General features: G+C 40.3%; 1 protein-coding gene and 1 pseudogene across 33 annotated transcripts in view; both read right to left on the reverse strand.

Annotated features, from left to right (window-relative positions):
* Positions 1 to 19,931, reverse strand: part of EFCAB3 (EF-hand calcium binding domain 3) — a 649,184-nt gene that overhangs the window by 230,250 nt on the left and 399,003 nt on the right. For 31 of the 33 annotated variants that reach the window (XR_011383437.1, XM_070060541.1, XM_070060535.1 and 28 more), the window contains 3 exons: positions 9,642 to 9,695; positions 8,904 to 9,008; positions 195 to 248 (listed from right to left, as the gene is read on the reverse strand). Coding sequence is in view for 32 of the 33 variants with exons in the window: in XM_070060541.1 (XP_069916642.1) it covers positions 195 to 248; positions 8,904 to 9,008; positions 9,642 to 9,695 (213 nt within the window). In the remaining variant the exon portion in view is untranslated. Of the gene's footprint in view, positions 1 to 194; positions 249 to 8,903; positions 9,009 to 9,641; positions 9,696 to 13,485; positions 14,728 to 19,931 lie in introns of those variants that run through there. The other 2 variants (XM_070060531.1, XM_070060548.1) reach the window with 2 other exon arrangements.
* Positions 2,785 to 8,894, reverse strand: LOC127484408 (ubiquitin carboxyl-terminal hydrolase 12 pseudogene; annotated as a pseudogene).

Raw genomic sequence — 19,931 nt, forward strand, 5'->3', positions numbered from 1 at the left:
CTCTTACTCTCTGTCCATCTCCCCCTCTGTGTCACTCTTTCAAATATAAATAAATAAATAAAATTTAAATAATGCATAATAATAGCAGATAAAGAATCATAAAAGATAGATTATATGGGTCCAAGTTTTCAAACTGAATGATATAAAGTCTGGAGAACCTATATAATATGCCTTATAATTTGGTTCCTACCTACCTTTCAGAGACTTTATGCTCTTCAGCAACCGATTATAATACACCTTTCCAGCATCTATAAGGAAAGTAAAAATTCATATAATGGTAAAATTATCAAGAGATTCAGAAAACAACTTGAATAATTTAAAACACAGGATATTTAAAACATTTTACCCATTGATCAAATGTGGGGAGCAACTCGGACTAGACTAAGTTACTCGAATTAAGACTTATTCTATGCATCTGCTCTCCCACAATATGGCGTTGGGAGAGGAGTAAACAGCTTCTACGCAGCTGCCTCTCGCCAACTTGAGTGATGACCTGCAGGAGCTGATCCTGCTCCTGATTGGAGGAGAGCAGCGTACTCGGCGTGTGGGTAGCAGAGTTGGGATTGGTGGAAGAGGACTATAAAGGAGGAGAGAGACAACATGCACCAGGAACATCTAAGAGGAACACCTGAGGAACATCTGAGCAGCCCCCGAGAGAGCCGGCCGAGAGAGGTGGAAGGGACGGTAGCCAACCCGGGAAGAACCAGCAGCAAACCCGGGGAGGGCCGAGCAGACAAAAGAACAGCGCAGGGTCTAGTGTCGTTCCTCCATGGTGGAGGCAGCTTCCACGAATCACACAGCCTAGCTTACATTTCCATCACCGGTATTCAGTCTAAGTTCCCCGGGCTAACCTGGCGAATTCAACCTAGCCTCCGCCTCTGGTTTTGCTTTTCGCCTTTTGTTTCCTGGGCTGACTTGAAGAATTCCAAGCTAGCTTACGTCTCTGCCTCGGCCTGCCCCCGCGGCTTCATCCTAACATTTTTCTCTACCCGGTATGTTTCCTAACTTTTCTTCCAACAATATTCCTCCCTCATTTCTCCTGGCTTCTCCCCATAGTCCGTATCTGAGTCTAAGTTTCTTCTTGCTTTCACTTTCAATCCTAACTTCTTTCCCACAGTCCGTATCCGAGTCTATGCCTATGCTTTCAATAGCTTCTTTTGGCACCTTTTCCATCCGGCTTTTCCCTAGGCTCTTTGCTAGTCTCTCTCTCCGGTATTTTCCCACTTCTTCCCGTTTCTTCCCTCCTAAGTTTCCTATCCGAGTCATGGCACCATTATGTTGCTCCCCGTCTTCGTGGAGGAACGACACAGGACCCTGCGCTGTTCTTTTGTCTGCTTGTCCCTCCCCGGGTTTGCTGCTGGTTCTTCCCGGGTTGGCTAACGACCCTTCCACCTCCGTGGAAGGGCGGTTCCCCCTGCCACTTTCCCCACTTTTGCGGGGGAGCGGCACACCGCCGGCCGGCTCTCTCGGGGGCTGCACAGGTGTTCCTTCAGATAGATGTTCCTGGTGCATGTTGTCTCTCTCCTCCTTTATAGTCCTCTTCCACCAATCCCAACTCTGCTACCCACACGCCTAGTACACTGCTCTCCTGCAATCAGGAGCAGGTCCTGCTGTTTATTGGTTGAACTGGAGGCAGCTGCGTAGAAGCTGTTTACTCCTCTCCCAACGCCATATTGTGGGAGAGCAGATGCATAGAATAAGTCTTAATTCGAGTAACAGGCTAGTCCCAGTTGCTCCCCACAGGGAGCGACAATCAAAAGCAATTTATCTTTTAGAGTAGCAATGAAGAAATTAAAACCAAAAGAAAGCAAGTACATTTATAATACCATCAGAAAGAATAGAATGCTCAAAAATAAATTTAACAAAAATATGAAAAACTTACACTTGAAAAGTCACAAAACACTGTAGAAAGAAATTTAAAAGACCAAAATAAATGAAAAGATATCTCATGTTAATGGATCAGAAAACTTAATGATGAAGATGGTAAAACTTCTCAAACTGATCTACAAATCAATAAGCTGATTTTTTTTACAGCAATTAATGAGCTGATAATAAAATCATATGGTAAAGCAGGGGCCAAAGAGCCAAAATAATCCTGAAAAAAAATAAAAGCCAAAAAGAAAACAAGTGGGGAGGTCATACTTGTAAATTTGAAAACTTACTACAAATCTACAGTATTCAAGACAGTGGGGTATTGGCACAACACCAGACATATAAGTTAATTAAATAATGAAAAGCACAAAAATCAATTCAGAGATACATATTTATGGTCAACTGACTTTTGAGAAAGGTGCTAGCAATCACTTAATATTTTCAATGAATGGTACTGAGAGAGCCAGAAATTCACATGCAAAAAGAAGATATGTTGTGCTCACACAATGACTTAATCTATCATTCTCACAAATGCTGTGGCTCAGCTGATGTCACAAATGACTCCGCTTCGCTCTACCCTTTTCTCTGCATTGAAAACTGCAGAAATACAGCTTTAAATTCCACAACAATTTGGTTGAATCCCTCAAAAGAGAAAGTATATCCACCTCCACTGCTCTGACCATCCCCACACTATCAGTTGTGTCTCTATGCTCAGTTGTAGACCAGGCAAGCTATGTATAATTTGTAGAAAACAACTCCAGCCAGGATGAGGCTCTAGAAACTTTATCTTTTTTAATTTTTTATTTAGTAAATATAAATGTTCAAAGTACAGTTTATGGATTACAATGGCTTCCCCCCCCATAATTTCCCTCCCACTCACACCCCTCCCATCTCCCGCTCCCTCTCCCATTCCATTCACATCAAGATTCATTTTCAACTCTCTTTATATACAGAAGATCAATTCAGTATATATTAAGTAAATATTTCATCAGTTTGCACCCACATAGAAACACAGAGTGTAAAATACTGTTTCAGTACTAGTTATAGCATTACTTCACATTGGACAACACATTAAGGACAGATCCCACATGAGGAGTAAGTATACAGTGACTCCTGTTGTTGACTTAACAATTCGACACTCTTGTTTATGGCGTCAGTAATCTCCCTAGGCTCTAGTCATGAGTTGCCAAGGCTATGGAAGCCTTTTGAGTTCGCTGACTTCAATCGTATTCCGACAGGGTCATAGACAAAGTGGAAGTTCTCTCCTCCCTTCAGAGAAAGTTACCTCCTTCTTTGATGGCCCCATTCTTTCCACTGGGAATCTCACTCGCAGAGATCTTCCATTTAGGTCTTCCTTTTTTCTTTTTTTTTTTTTCCAGAGTGTCTTGGCTTTCCATGCCTAAAATACTCTCATGGGCTCCTCAGCCAGATCTGAATGCCTTAAAGGCTGATTCTGAGGCCAGAGTGCTATTTAGGACATCTGCCATTCTATGAGTTTACTGTGTATCCCGCTTCCTATGATGGATTGTTCTCTCCCTTTTTGATTCTATCAGCTAGTATTAGCAGACACTAGTCTTGTTTGTGTGATCCCTTTGACTCTTATTCCTATCATTATGATCAATTGTGAACAGAAATTGATCACTCGGACTAGTGAGATGGCATTGGTACATGCCACCTTGATGGGATTGTATTGGGATCCCCTGACATGATTCTAACTCCACCATTTGGGGCAAGTCTGATTGAGCATGTCCCAGATTGTACATCTCCTACCTCTCTTATTTCCACTCTTATATTTACCAGGGATCACTTTTCAGTTAAAATTTAAACACCTAAAAATAATTGTGTGTTAATCACAGAATTCAACCAATAGTACTAGAGCAAAAAAATACTAAAATGGATAAAGTATTACATTGTACATCAACAGTAAGGACAAGAGCTGATCAAGTCACTGTTTCTCATAGTGTCCATTTCACTTCAACAGGTTTCCCCTTTGGTGCTCAGTTAGTTGTCACCGATCAGGGAGAACATATGATACTTGTTTATCTGGGACTGGCTTAATTCACTCAGCATGATGTTTTCCAGATTCCTCCATCTTGTTGCAAATGACCGGATTTCATTGTTTTTGACTGCTGTATAGTATTCTATAGAGTACACGTCCCATAATTTCTTTATCCAGTCTACTGTTGATGGGCATTTGGGTTGATTCCAGGTCTTAGCTATTGTGAATTGAGCTGCAATAAACATTAATGTGCAGACAGCTTGTTTGTTTGCCAATTTCATTTCCTTTGGGTAAATTCCAAGGAGTGGTATGGCTGGGTCGAATGGTAGGGTTATATTCAGGTTTCTGAGGAATCTATAGACTGCCTTCCATAGTGGCTTACCCAGACACTGTATCTTAAAAAGAAATTTATCAAAATACTTTTAATAAGTACTAAATATCATAATTTTCTCCCAAGTTAAAGATTTGTTTACAGAACAAATAGGTGAAGTAATTTCTTGAGCTAAAATATACAGATAATAAATGTTAATAATAGCAGCACAAAAACATTTTTGTTGTTTTTCAACATTTTAAGTAAAATAACATTAGAAAATTACAGAATTTTTAAAAAAGTACTGCCTGAAAAGAGTTTAATATGACTATCCAAGGCCTAATTGCTATTATTTTGAACACAGTTTTCAAGTACTTTCTGCAAGTTACAGTCAGCCTCTCAGACAACCTACTGATGCATGGAAAAATGTCAATTGCAACAGTTTATGTACATTTTAGATCACATAGATTACTTCTTAAAACTTCCCAATAGAATGAGGTTCTAACAAACACAAGGTTAAATTTCTGGACACATTTCCAATAAGATTCATAAAGGTAGGTTGGAGGGTAGGGAGCTTTTTTTTTGTATTACTTGTCAATTTCATTAACATGTGATCCTTTAGCTGGCTATCCACACTGCTACAGTTATAATGAATGAAAGTATTACTTCTTTGAAGGGTAAAAAATGACATTTGAAAATAACTGCTATGACATGAATTTTTCAAGCAGGGCCTCAGCTTAAAACATTAAAATATTTAAGGATTCCAAAGATTGGTGTACCACCACTGCAACAAAATTTCTTTTATTATTCCAGCAATTATAGGGAATTTTAAGGAGTTTTTGTTTTAGTTTGTTTAAATTAAAGCTGAATAAAAAACTGACATATAAACTACAAGAATAAAAATAGTTAGCCAGAGATATCAGTTCCTCCTGAAAAAGAATATTTACCACTTTTCACTGCAATTTTCGTCAAGGTATCTTACTGATTTCAGATATTTTAACATTCAGCTTTAAAAATAGAAATAAAGGACTACTTAAATTGATAAAATCTAACAATTATGCTCAAACTTATTGACAGAATCATGGGCATTTCATACAAATACTTAGACTCCACCAGCTTTAAGTAACATATATAAGCAAAAATTATACTTACAAAGCCAGTCTTTCCCCTTGGGAAAACAAAAATCCATTTTGACCAATTGTTCCGTACATTTATATACACTGTACATTATTACAAACTTCTTCAGAGAAGCAAAACATGTTTATCTTGTACACCAGGAAGGCAACTGTAAGTGTTTGGTCCAAAAGTATTTCCAGTTTATGCTTGGAAAAGACCACTGACTGTACTGCTCTACACACCAAACACACATAAACCTATGCAGGATGCTCAACATGGTTTCCTTCAGTTAACATACAATCCAACAGAGATTCCAATTTTTTCTACTGCACCCTGAAGGACTTCAAAAAGTTATTGGTGCAATTAACAAAGAGAAAATGCATTTTGATAACTGGAAGGCTGTTTTACCGGAGGAGCTGGTATTTTTGATTTCATTTCCTTGCTGTATGAACTGCAAGGACAGCATGATACCTGAGCAAAGAAATCAACTACCATGATAGGAAGGGCTTGCGAATCCATGGTCTGCTTTCTTGTGTGCAAAGTGTGCTATGGCCCCTGAGTTCCTGCATTTCTCCTTTTTTTTGAAAAATCAGTGCTTGATTCTTTCCAAAATAACCAGAGAAAAAATGAGGCAGAAGTATCTCTTCCTTACAGCTTCCTTTCAGTCCCATGACTGATAGAAAAGGATGTAACCAGACTTAGTTCTTTGAGATATCTGATGTCAACCCATAGAATTCTTCAATAGCTTGTACATCTATTTTCTACAATGTCATCATCAACCAAAAATCATGACTCGACTATTGCAACATAATGGCCTCGATTGGGACCACTTCCAGGGTGAGCTATAACAGCAACAAGATCGTATATCCTGTCAAGATTGTTTGCGTAACCTTATGTGTTAAACAGATGAAGTTCTAAAGGAAAAAACTACCTGATAAGAAAGTTTTACATATCGATGAACTTGATCTATGTATTTAAATCTCTTAAGGTGTAGAGTTAGAATCACGGGCAGTTTTCTAACTTTCATGCATTTGTGTGCTTCCTGCTTGCTGTGACACTCTTCACAGTACTATATGTATTTTCTGCACAGGGTTTCTGTGTTGCCAAAACCCCTTAAGCAGTGTGTAATTAATGTGCTCTGTTCTACCTCAACAGAAAGTTCTAAAAAACCTTCATCTTAGCTTATATGAATAAGACATCTGGTTTCATTAGTTAATGTTCCCTGAAAATCTCATTAACCCTCTGTTGGATCTGGTGTGCTGTTGTTATTTTCACTGTCAATATTTCCATCAATTAAGTGACCATTTTGTTTATCCTGCTTTCTCTCTTCTTGTAAAATACCAGCAATTGTATTTAGTGGGCAATTTAAGAATTCATGGGCATCTTGTTACTTGTAGTTGTCAAAAAGCTCATTTCCCCCCTTCATAATATTGCTATGAACTTTGGAGGGATAACTCCTACCATTTTCTGGAGTCGTGATGCTATGGACGAGGTCCTCTAAGTACCTGAGAAAGCTCTCCTCTCTAAGTTGACTCTTGTATGCTAGAACTTCTTCCCGGAATGAACAACAGAAATAAAGTTCTTGAAGAACTGAATTATTGTAGTTGGTATTCCCAAAATTGACTAATTCAAAATAGTGCTTGTTGATGGGAAACTGTTCTGGGCCATTCTCTTTCTCGAATGCCAAGGCATTGGTGCCCATGGTAGAGATGGAGGAATTTGGAGACTGTCATTAGGTCTGGAGCTATCTATCATTCAATCATGGTGGCAGCTGCGGGTGGTGAAGGAGGGAAGCTGGGCTGCTGCTGGCAGACCTTAGTTTTATATAACATAGTCAGGAGACTGTTGCTCACAATACTTAGTAGATATTATATGAACAAGTTGAAGAAAGAAGATCCAAGCCTCCAATCATTAAGGAAGATAAAAGATGGGGAAATATTGATTTTTCTGTTTTGAGTAGTACATATTATATGCATGTATTGAAATATCCATAACCTAAAATGTGTATGATTATTATTAAGATATTTGTTAAAAGAGCTAAATTATAAAACTTTTGTTTTATAGTATGCACATGAAAAGATGATCAACATTATTAGCCATCAAGGAAACACAAATGAAATTCATTCTGACGTACCAGTTAATACTAAGTATATAACCAAATAAAAAAAAAGATAATAATATGTGTTGATAAAAATGAGGAAAAACTGGAACCTTTATAGTCTCTTGGTAGGAATATTAAGTAATGCAGCCACTTTCGAAAACAACCTGTTTTCCTCGGTTCAACTTAGAGTTATTGTATGATCCAGAAATTCGACGGCTATGTATATACCTAAGAGAAATTAAAACATACAACCATACAAAGACTTGTACATGAATGTTCACAGGGACATTTTTCCTAATAGGCAAAATGTGGAAGCAATCCAAAATGCTCATCAGCCAACAAATGCAGTATATTCAAACAATAAAAGATTATTTAGCAAGAAAAAAATGAAGTACTGATAGATAATATGACAGAGAAATGTTTAAAACACTTGTGCTAAGCAGAGGAAGATAATAATAAAAGACCAAATATGGTTCTATTTATAGGAACAGTTCAGATTAGGTAAATAGATGCAGGCAGCAAGCAGTTTACTGGTTGCCCTGGGCTGAATGAGATGGAGGAATTGAGGGCTGACTGCCAACAGATGTGGTTTTTCTTCCAGGGGTGGCAAAAACATTTTAAAATTAATTGTGGTGATGGATATACAACTCTGTGAATATAATAAAATCCATTGAACTATAAACTTTGAGTTAATTGTATGGTATATGAATCATATCCCAATAAAGCTATTAAAATATTTTATCCAATATTTTAATCTGACAACAAAATGAAGGAAGTCTTTCTCAATGTGATACTTATCTCCTCCTGTGAGCTTATACCCAATCATAGTTTTCCTTTTTAAAAAATTCTTACTTCTATCTTTAATTTCTATTATTATTTTCTTATCTATCTCTCTTTCTTTTCCCTTTTAAAATAATATAAGACCACTAGTGGCCTGAGGGGTAGCAGTAAATATTTACTAGCCTGGAAGACAATTTAAAACTGCAAGGTTGCTTGGCTAAACTCTCAAGTTGGTGATTTTTATTTGCAGCTTAAATTTCAGGTTTTTAAAATAGATTTCTTTATTTATTAGACAGAGTTACAGAGAAAGAGAGAAGTAAAGAGAGCGAGAGGAGTAAAGAGAGTGAGATCTTCCAGCTGCTAATTAACTCCACAGATGGCCTCAATAGCCAGGGCTAGGCCAGGCCAAAGCCAGGAGCCAGGGGCTTCTTCCTGGTCTCCCACATGGGTAGGAGAGCCCCAAACACTTGGGCCATCCTCTACTGCTTTCTCAGGTGCATTAGCAGGGAGCTGAATTGGAAGAGGAGCAGCCACAAGCCTGACCAGCACCCATATGGGATGCTGGCACACTGTGACTCTAACCCCCTGTGCCACAGAGCCAGCCCCTTAAATTTCAGTTTTTAAAAATTATAATCGATCATGTTTTAGAAGGAATTAAAATTTCCATACTGATCCACAGATACTCAGGCTCCCCAGAAGCACCCCCAGACATTAGTGTGGCTCACCATTAACCGGCAATGTTTTCAACAGCTTCTCTAGTTCCTTTTCTGTAAGCTCAATACTGAGGTTTCCCAGAACATTTCTTATGTCACTAGAATCAATCTTCTTACCTTTAAAAATAAGAGATTGGGTACATATCATTATTTCAGATAGCAGTAATTATTTCTAAAAATAATATTACCTTATGATAAATGATACCATGCTAGTTTTCAGGTTTAAGTAAAAATCAAATGTTTTCAACTATAGAATCAATGGATATGTTAGACCAAATTATTTTGATTATATATATATATATATATATATATCCCTCCTGAAGTTAGTGAAATATAATTTCCAGGATAAAAATCTGATAAGCCAATTAAAAATAGGTGTTTACGTAATTTTTTCTTCAAAAAGTATATTTTAATTTTTAAACAAAAATTATTCAATGAAGCTACAATAAATACATTTCCTTAATAATTTCTAAGCTTCACTCTGATTTGCTCTGTATTTACATATTGTTCTTATTAAAGTGAATTATATTATTGGCATAAAACAGATTGAAGAATTTGAAAGCAAGAGATACTCCCATAATTTTATTCCAAAAATGTAGATAATTTTATGTCAATACATGGAACATTAATTAATATGGAAAAATAACCTGAAATTACAAGTCAAGAACTGAGTACTAGGAAATATAAGAAAAAAGTAAAAATTTAATGTAGTCAATTAGAATCCTAATTTTATAATAACTTTTCACTTACCTGTAAAGTCTTTGACTTTTTCCATCAGTGTTTCTAGAGGAATTTTCTTATCAACTATAGGAGAAGATCAAAATCATATTGAGCTATAATAATGACTCTCAAATTGTTTTGAGAATCATAGAAATAACTAAAAGCTGTACACACTATATGTTAGGCACCATCATAATTCCTTATATACTTAAGAAATATTTGTTGAACACACTTTCTAGGTATTATGGTTTGGATATTTTAGGTATCCCCTAACGCCCCATGTATTTTTTTTTAAGATTTTATTTATTTATTTGACAGGTAGAGTTATAGACAGTGAAAGAAACAGATAGACATAAAGATCTTCCCTCTGTTGGTTCACTCCCCAAATGGCTGCAACGGCCAGAGCTGCACCTATCCGAAGCCAGGAGCCAGGTATTTCTTCCTGGTCTCCCATGTGGGTGCTGGTATCCCATATCAGAGCAGCTGGACTGGTTCAATCACAGCTGCTCTGCTTCCAGTCCAGTTGCCTGTCAATGTGCCTGGGAAAGTGGCAGATGATGGTCCAAGTATCTGGACCCCTGCCACCCATGTGGGAGAACTAGATAAGTTCCAGGCTGCTGGTTTCGGTGTGGCCCAGATCTGGCCATTGCAGCCATTTGGGGAGTGAATCAGTAGATGGAAGACTCCATCCTTTCTCTGTTGCTCCTCCTCTGTCACTCTGCCTTTTTTAAAGATTTTTATTTGATTGAAAGGCAGAGAGAGAAAATGAATCTTTCATCTGCTGGTTCACTCCCCAAATGGTTGCAATGGCCAGTCAGAAACCAGGAGCCACCAGGAGCTTCTTCAGGATCTCCATGTGGGTTCAGGAGCCCAAATACTTGGGCCATCTTCTGCTGCTTTTCCAGGCATAATAGCAGGGAGCTGGATTGGAAGTTGAATAGCTGGGACTCGAACAGGCACCTATATGGGATTTCAGCATCACAGGTGGTGGCTTTATTCATAATGTCAAAACATCAGCCCCCACTCTGCCTTTAAGTAAATAAATAAAAATTAAAAAAATTACCAGAGATTTTTATCACCTCTAGACTTATGTTACAAGAAATGCTAAAGGAAGTTCAGCAAACTGAAAGAAATGATAACAAGTAATATGAAAATATCACAAGGTAGAATATTTACTGGTAAGAGTAACTATACAAACAAATTCAGAATGCTCTAATAATATAAAGATGTGTATAATCCATTTATAGTTGTACAATGAAGAATAAAATATTATAACTACTACATTTAAATGTTAAGAGGCAATATAGAAAGAGATCAAAAGTGTTATCAAAAATTTAAAATGACGGACAAATGTAGCACGAATGTAGAATGCTATACTAGAACTTCATTTTTTTTTTAGAAAAAGATTTATTTATTTTAACAGAGTTACAGAGAGAGAGGGAGAGAGGGAGAAAGGGAGAGAGGGAGAGAGAGATCTTTTATCCATGAGGTCACTCCCCAAGATGACCACAAAAGCCTGCGCTAGGTTAGACTAAAACCAGGAACTTCATCTGGGTCTCCCACATGGTGCAGGGGCCCAAACACTTAGGCCATCTTCTGCTGATTTTCCCAGACCATTAGCAGGGAGCTGGATGAGAAGTGGAGCAGCCAGGCCTAGATTCGGCATCCATATGGGATGCTGGCATCACTGGCAATGGCTTTATCCACTGTGGCTAAACACTGGCCCCTAGGATTTCTTATCTCTTTGTCAATGTCTTCTTCCATATTTTTATAATCCATGTTCAGTTGTCATCATTTCCAGATCACTTGTTATAACCAAAAGTTTTTTTTTGTAAGCTTCATGGTAACAACAAATTTAAAACCTATAATAGACAAAAGAGCTAGGCAATGAATCAAAGTTATGCCACTATAGAAAATCACCTGACCATAAGTGGAGATTGTAAGAGAAAGAATGAAAGGAACTACAATCAAAGTACAAAACAAGTATCAAAATGGCAGTAGTAAAGCTTAGCTATCAATAATTACTCTAAACATCAATGAATTAAATTCTCCAATTAAAAGTGATAGAGTGACTAGAACAGATTAAAAAATAGGAACAAACTGTTGTTTATAAAAAAAAACTCACTTTACTTCTAAGGACATACATAGATTAAAACTGAAAGAATGGAACAAGATAGTCTATGCAAATGTAACATAAAAGAACGCTGAAGAATCAGTTGAAATATATTTTACATCAAAAGCAGTAAAAAGAAACTAGGAAGTGGGGCAATATTAATAGACTTAAGTAGAGATAGATGATTATAACGCGCCACTTTCAGAAGTAGGCAGATCACCTAGACATAAAATCAACAGAAGAACAGTTGAAATAAACTACACCCTAGATCTACTTGTCCTCACAGACATCTACAGAACTTTCCAACAGCTGCAGAACACACATTCTTCTCAATAGTATATGGAACATTTTCCCAGGATAGATCAAATGGTAGGTCACAAAATAAGTCTCAATAATTTGAAAAAATAAAAATAATATCATGTATCTTTTTGGACCACAATGCAATTAAAATAGAAATAAATAACAAGAAAAAATATTGGAACCTACATTGATACATGGAAATTAAACAACTTACTCCTGAATAAGCAGTGTATCAAAGAAGAAATCAAGGAAGACATTAAAATTTTTGTTGAAATGAATGAGAATGGAAATACAATATATCAAAACCTTTGGAATACAGCAAAAGTAGTACTAAGAAGGAAGTTTTTTTTTTTTGTTTGTTTGTTTGTTTGTTTGTTTTTGACAGGCAGAATGGACAGTGAGAGAGAGACAGAGAGAAAGGTCTTCCTTTTGCCGTTGGTTCACCCTCCAATGGCCGCTGCGACTGGCGCACTGCGCTGATCCGATGGCAGGAGCCAGGTGCTTCTCCTGGTCTCCCATGGGGTGCAGGGCCCAAGCACTTGGGCCATCCTCCACTGCACTCCCTGGCCACAGCAGAGAGCTGGCCTGGAAGAGGGGCAACCGGGACAGAATCCAGCGCCCTGACTGGGACTAGAACCCGGTGTGCTGGCGCCGCAAGGCGGAGGATTAGCCTAATGAGCCGCGGCGCCAGGGGTCCGGCCCCTAAGAAGGAAGTTTATAGCATTCAATGCCCACATGTTAAAAAGAGGACAACCTCAAATCAACAACCTATTTCTGTACTTTCCCTGACGCCCCCCAGCAAAGGTCTAACAGGAGCTGTTCCTGAACACGTGCCCTCTCTTGATCTCTCCTCCTCTCTCTTACCCCCTGGCCCTCTCCCCAGTGCTCCCAGTTCCTTCGACAATAAACTCTTCTTCTTCTAAAAACAAAAAAAGGAACTAAGAAAACAAGAACAAATAAGATTCAAGATTGGTAGAAGGAAAAAAAATAATAAAACTCAGAGTTCAAATAAATGACATAGAGACTAAAAGACAATAAAAATATCAATGAAATGAGGAGCTTGTTCTGTGACAAGAGAAGTTTGATAAATCCTTAGCTGGACTAATCAAGAAAAAACAGAGGGGCTGGTTCTGTGGCTGGGTAATGGGTAAAGCTGTTGGCTGCAATGCCAGTATTCTATGTGGGTGCTGGTTTGAGTAACAGCTGCCCCAATTCCAATCCAGCTCCTTGCTATGGCCTGGGAAAGCAGCAGAAGATGGCCCAAGTCCTTGAGACCCTGCGCCCTTATAGAAGACCCAGATAAAGCTCCTGGCTTTGGCCTGGCCCAGTCCTGGTCGTGGTGGTCATTTGGGGAATGAACCAGCAGATAGAAGACCTCTCTCTCTCTCTCTCTCTCTGCCTCTGTTACAGTCGAATTAGAGTTGAATTGCTCTTGCCACCCCAAAAACGCTCCAAGAGACCTTCTCTCATGTAATTAACAAAGGGTAAAGTTTATTGATGTTCCGACATGTCGGGGCCCCCGTCCCAGTACAGGCGAGCGGCCTCGAATAGTCTTGGGTTGGGGTTTTTATACACATTGAAACAAAGAAAATCAATCATTGCATAGAGCAGACAGTGGTATAGAGTAAATAATTGATACAAGTTAAGTGATTTTACAACCAGTTGATTTATGAATACAGGGAGTGATACCTAGGAATGCAGCCGAATGGCGATAAGGGACACATGGTGGAGTCAGGGGTCCAGGAGGCAGAGATATATGGTGACTTCTTCTATCTCACTTAGGTGAAACTGAGGTTACTGCTCACATTGGGGTAATTTACTGACTAATGGCTATGCAGAGCAAATCTAACAAGGTCAGGAAAGTTCACCAGAGGAGGTTGGGGGGGGGGCGGCTTTTAACTTTTTAACCCTTCATTCCCCACTCCTCTTAGGCCAGGGTCTCTAATCTTAGAGACCATCTGTTTCCCCTTCTCCATGTGTTACATATTGTTGATGAATTACCATGAGTTTAACATTTTTAGCTAGGGAGACTTAGTGAACCACGACTCAAATCATCCCTGTTGCTGAAGTCTGTCCCACTGTCTTTTCTCTAAGCGTTTACGTAGTTGAGCCATGTTGTCCCTCGCCACCCCTGTCTTGTCTACATAGAAGCAGCATTCCTCTTTAAGGGCTGCGCATAACCCCCCCTCTATGAAAATGAGATCCTGTTCTGCAATACTGAAATGCAGATACTGGGCTGTATCCGGGAGGTTGTGGAAGATTTGTCAGGCAGAAGGGGTGGGGATCTCCACCTGGCAGGTTATCAGGTAGAAGGGGGCAGGGCAGGATGCAAAGGCTGGGCTTCCAGTGAAACATTGTCAGGATGACTGAGGTGCAGATGCATATGCTGGACACATTAGGCCTTTATGTCACACACACATAAGCTTATAACTGACTTTCTGCCTAATATTTTCCCCTCAAGAGGTAATACCCAAAATTTTTTTTTTGGGATTATGGATGGAGTTCCGTTTTCTGTAACTTCTTCGAAGCTGGCATGTGGGCGTCGAGGGGGATTTGGGTATTTCCTCTTGCTACCTGTCTTATGGTGTGCAACAGTGGCCTTGGAAAGACGGTGCCGCTCGGTCCAGAGGGCTGCTCAGGTCATCCAGTGGAATGGGCTGGAAGCCTTGCCTGATGACCATTTGGAGTTTAACAGCTTTTAGTCTGTTAGAGACAAAACGAACAAGGGCATTAAAAACACAGTGCAAAGAGAAGCATCAAGATTGCAGAAGTTATTGGGCCAAGGAGAGGAAACAGCCAGGATTTCCGTGACCAGATATCAGGGCAGAAATCCCAGCCCTGCTTTGCCTGGTCCTGGAGCTGTTTGGCTTTTTCCAGGAAAAGTACGAATTCGGATTTGTACCTGTCTAGTCTGATTGACCCAGAGACAACATTTTTCCTGGAACATGGCACAGACACCCCCCAGAACAGCACTTAGCATGTCCAATTTTTTTTTTTTTTATAACCTTTTGTGGCTTCACACACCCTCTTTAACTTACTTGAAATATTCCATTATTTCCATTCCAGTCTAGAGTAAACTAGCCATCAGGATTTTTACAAACCATGTCCTTTTCTTATTTAAAAAGCTCTTTTCTTTTTAACCCTTTTTACCAAGAATACTCTTTCCTTTTAAACCTTACTTACCAAGCACACATTTCTATCCTTGTGATGTTTTCTATAGAGCCTGGTTGGCTCTTTCTGCCTTACCGGAAGACTGAGGTCTCCATGCAGAGTGAAGGTGCCTTACAAATCCCTTGTGTGATCTAGAGCTCTGGTTAAGGCAATCAGTTCTGCTAAATGAACAAAAGTTCCTGGGGGCAGAGCATGCTGTAACTGTTGCATACCCTGAGAAGCAGGTCCCGTCTGACAAAGCTGCTTCCATCTATGAACCAAACTTTATCTGTGTTAGTCAGGGGGCTATCTTTTAGGTCCCTTCTGCTGGTATAGATCAAGTCTATAGTCTCAGTACAGGAGTGGAGGGGACCACTTTCCCCTGGAACTGGCAGGGAGGGCTTTTTAAGTTTATTTTTAAGGCCTGGCTGGGTGTGTGAGGCCCAGACCTATCCATGGGGTGCTGTTAAGAGAATTGTAAGAGATGCAAATCTCCCTTAAGGGAGGCACCCTGTTGACTTGCATTACATGGCTGGACTAGGAGGAGAGCTGAATAGGAGGCTGACAGAAATAGGCAACTTGCATTTTACTGACCCTAGGCCATCCCCAATAGCAGTGGCTGGAGCTGGAAGCTGGGCAGAGCCAAAGGCTTTTTAGCTCGGGGCCACAAGGCCACAGGGTCTGCGGTTCTGAACCAGGAGTCCTTCGACACCCAGGGCAGTTCCATGTCCAGTAGCCTTGCTCTTGGCAGAGCTGACAGAAGGCAGTCGCTGTTACAACAGCTGCTTGCCCAATGCCCTGGCTCCTTATGTCAGCAACAGGCGCCATTTGGGGTGCATTGGCTTTGCTGGGTTTCCTTGACAGTGGATCACCGTGTAAAGCAGCCACTGATTGGCCTGTTGCCCATCCTTACATCGCTCCTGCTGCTAGCTTGCTCCTCAATTTCCTGGTCTCTAATAAAATGGACCAAGGAGGCAGCCTCTATGATGTCAGTCAAGGGGGTGCTCAACCCCGTCCCTGATTTTTGGAGTTTTTTTTTTTTTTTTTTTTTTTTTTTTAATATCAGGGTGAGCTAAAAAACTATGGTCATGGGCAAATTCTGACACTTAGTATTTTCCTGCGAGTTAAGACCGTGCCCATGAGGAGAACTATGATCTTTTAGGTAAGATCAACTGTGGTGACCTGCTTGCATACTTTGAGGTCATTAGTACAACTTCCTATCTATCCCTCAATTTGGTTTAAAAGGGGAGTTCTGCCCATTTACCGCGTACACCAAAAAATCAATCTAGTTGTCACATTTTAACCTCTTATTCTGGCTATGCTGTTTGGTCCTCTATACTGTGACCAGGCATTATTATAGAAATGGTCAGTCATAACTTCCCTTCTGGAAAAGAAAAGAGGAGAAGTGAGGCAGTGAGTCGGGTCTCTAGCCTGACTTTCTGGGCTTTCAGATTTAACCAGCGTTTAACCAGTGCTTACTGCGTAGCCTGACTTAGAGGAGAAATTGTGGCAGAGGTCTCTGCCATCCTTTGGCCTCCAGATATTTACCGTGTAGCCAGTGGGTTATGGGCCTGGGTTTTTGGGCTTTCACCGCGCAGCCTGTGGACACCAGAGACTTCCCGGGCTCCTGGAACCCAGCTCTCCAGCACCCGCTGCATAACCATCTCCCGTCGTCTCTAAGTCTCTTTTGGCACACTTTTTTCTTTTTGGCTAGACCTTCATTTGATCTACATTTGAACTAGCAATGCCTGGTTGTTACACAATAAATTACTTAGGCAGAATATGAATTCTATGTCTCTTGTTGTCGAATAAACCAGAAATAAAAACCCTGAACATTAGAGTTAGTACACAATTATCATATAACTCAGAATAATTTAACAGAGTCAAAAAGAGCTTACAGGACCTAATTTTAGAAATGGCAGGGTAGCCGATTAAGCAGACACTGTTAAAATAGACATTACAGTTTTTGTGAAAACAGATTTTAAGATTTATGATTTAGACCATTTTTAAACATTTTAAAACTTTTTATGACTTGTTTACACTTTTGGAAACTTTACACCCGTAGTTACTTTTATATAGCCTTGAATTGTCATGTGTGGACAACCTATGAGAATACATGCTAACAAACTCAAACAGTCTCTCTTATCGAATTTGAGATGTTAAAAGTATACATAATACACTCTTCTAAGTTTTACTTAGTACTGATGCTAGATGACTTAAGACACAGAATTATTAATGAATACCATACCAGTATCTGAAATAAAAGTCAAAATTACATTTCCATGCTTTTAAGTAATATAAGGACAACACCTTCTGAGCAGCAAACATGGTCACTAGTGCATGGTTACAACTTTGAAAAGATCTTTATCATTAAAAGAAACAAGTTTAAAGCACATCAAAGACATGTAAAGCTGAGCAAGCAAGCCACTGAGCAAACCGAAGGGCATTTGCATTATCTCAATTTTCTGAACCAATCTGCATTGGCTTACTTTAGTTAATAACATAAAGGCTTGTATACACAGAATTTATTCTTATTTTTATAAGACCATTTTAGCTGGAAAGCAAAAACATGAATACAGCATAGGTCTGACACCATTTATAACATTTTAATACATTTTATATAATCTGAATTGACTCAAGCAGCTGTTACTTTAATAAACTCAGAGTCTCATCCTTTGAGAGTTCCAGGGATCCGACTGGAAGCCCAAAGTTGGAAGACTCGATTTAGAATTTAAGCTGTCAGAGTCAAACCATTTAGCCAAAATTAGTACATTTTTGATCAGTTGGGTAATTACTCAAACATTAAAAACAGATAAACAACGTAGTCTCAGTACTACAAATAGAAAAACATGAAACCTTCAAGACAGGTGAACACTCTCATCAGATAAGTCAGGGACAGCAGCACAGAAAAGAGCTGATAAAAACTCATTTACATTTTGGAATAACCTGTTAAGAATTTTTAAATTAAGACAATATTTTTAAAGTTTTTATTATACAGTTTAGAACAGTTGGTTTTGAATGGAATTTTTCCATAATGTGTCCCCCTTGGTTGTACAAAACAAGAGATAAAGACCTCCGGAACAGGCACTGATCCGGAGTGAGATTGCTTCGCCCGCCTGGTGAACACGGAGCTGCAGGTTACGGCCCATTTAGACTCTGTAGCTGCAGGGCCGTGGAGCCACAAACACATTTGCACCACACACACGCTCTTTTCCATTGCAGACACCAGGCAGGTCCCTGGTAGAGGGGCAACAGAAGCCCCCCCTTCCGCACAAAGGCGGGCCTGAGTACTGAGTGCCCCAGGGTGACTTACCGGGTCCTGAAGTCCAGGAGATCCATCCATTTGCCCCATTTGGTCGGCCATGGGGAGTCAGTCTGGGGGGATGGGTATGGCTCGGGGAGTTAGGATCCTGAGGAATAAGTCAGGAGGCGCGCCTTCCCATCCTCCGCCTGCCATTCCTGGGCCCCAGCTGAGTCCTGCAGGTTGAGGCTCAAAGGGCCAGCTTTGTTTGAACACGCAGGGGGTTTCAGCACTTGTTAATGGCACAGCAGGGGTTTCCCTGCTGCCTGTGAAGGGAAAGTGGAGGGATCTGCTGGCCCCTGGGGAGCTGCTTCTCTTAGCCCCTCCTGTGGCCCCCGCTGCCGGCCCCACAGCCAGGGCCGGGCGGCTGGTAGGGAGGAGGGAAAATCAAATCTTCAGAGTCGCCCTGTAAAACAGAATAGAGCGGCGCCGAGGCTGAAGTCTTAGTTTTTTTATCTGCTTTGCTGGGACGGTCCTGGACGACTAAAATTTTTTTTTGAAGGTTGTTTCTGAGGGAATAAAAGAGGCTTTAACCAGGAAAGGGAGTTTTTACCAGATCTTGCCAGACCAGGATGTCAAGGGTGCCCTTAGGCGCCCATCCTACTTCAAAGGTAGGCCAATCTGCAGAACAAAGGGTGGTTAGTCTCCCTTTCTAAGAGTTGTCTAAATCCGTCCCATTGTCTGAATTTCAGAAAGGCAAATACAAATAGCCAAAAACAAACACCAAAGAGACTCACAAAAAGGCACTGAACAAAACAAAAAAGACAAAAATGGAACATCGGCCTCACGCCTGCGGAGCGACCACTTCGTTCCTACAGAGGTGGGGAGCCTGCCCCCCTACAGAGTCCCAGATGGGGTCCGAGAACCACACTGACACACAGACACAGATACGAATGCAAGTTCCGGAACCACTTCAGAACCTACAAATGCAGACTCCGGGACCACTTCAGAGTCTCGCGACAATGCCACACACAAACAGACAAACACAGACTCCGGAACCACATCAGAGTCCTGTGACAATGCCGACAATACAAATGCAAGTTCCGGAACCACATCAGAACCTACAAATGCAGACTCCGGGACCACATCAGAGTCTCGCGACAATGCCACACACAAACAGACAAACACAGACTCCGGAACCACATCAGAGTCCTGTGACAATGCCGACAATACAAATGCAAGTTCCGGAACCACATCAGAACCTACAAATGCAGACTCCGGGACCACATCAGAGTCTCGCGACAATGCCACACACAAACAGACAAACACAGACTCCGGAACCACATCAGAGTCCTGTGACAATGCCGACAATACAAATGCAAGTTCCGGAACCACATCAGAACCTACAAATGCAGACTCCGGGACCACATCAGAGTCTCGCGACAATGCCACACACAAACAGACAAACACAGACTCCGGAACCACATCAGAGTCCTGTGACAATGCCGACAATACA

The sequence above is a fragment of the Oryctolagus cuniculus genome, chromosome 17, assembly GCF_964237555.1.
Source record: "Oryctolagus cuniculus chromosome 17, mOryCun1.1, whole genome shotgun sequence".
In the NCBI taxonomy this organism is placed as follows: domain Eukaryota; kingdom Metazoa; phylum Chordata; class Mammalia; order Lagomorpha; family Leporidae; genus Oryctolagus; species Oryctolagus cuniculus.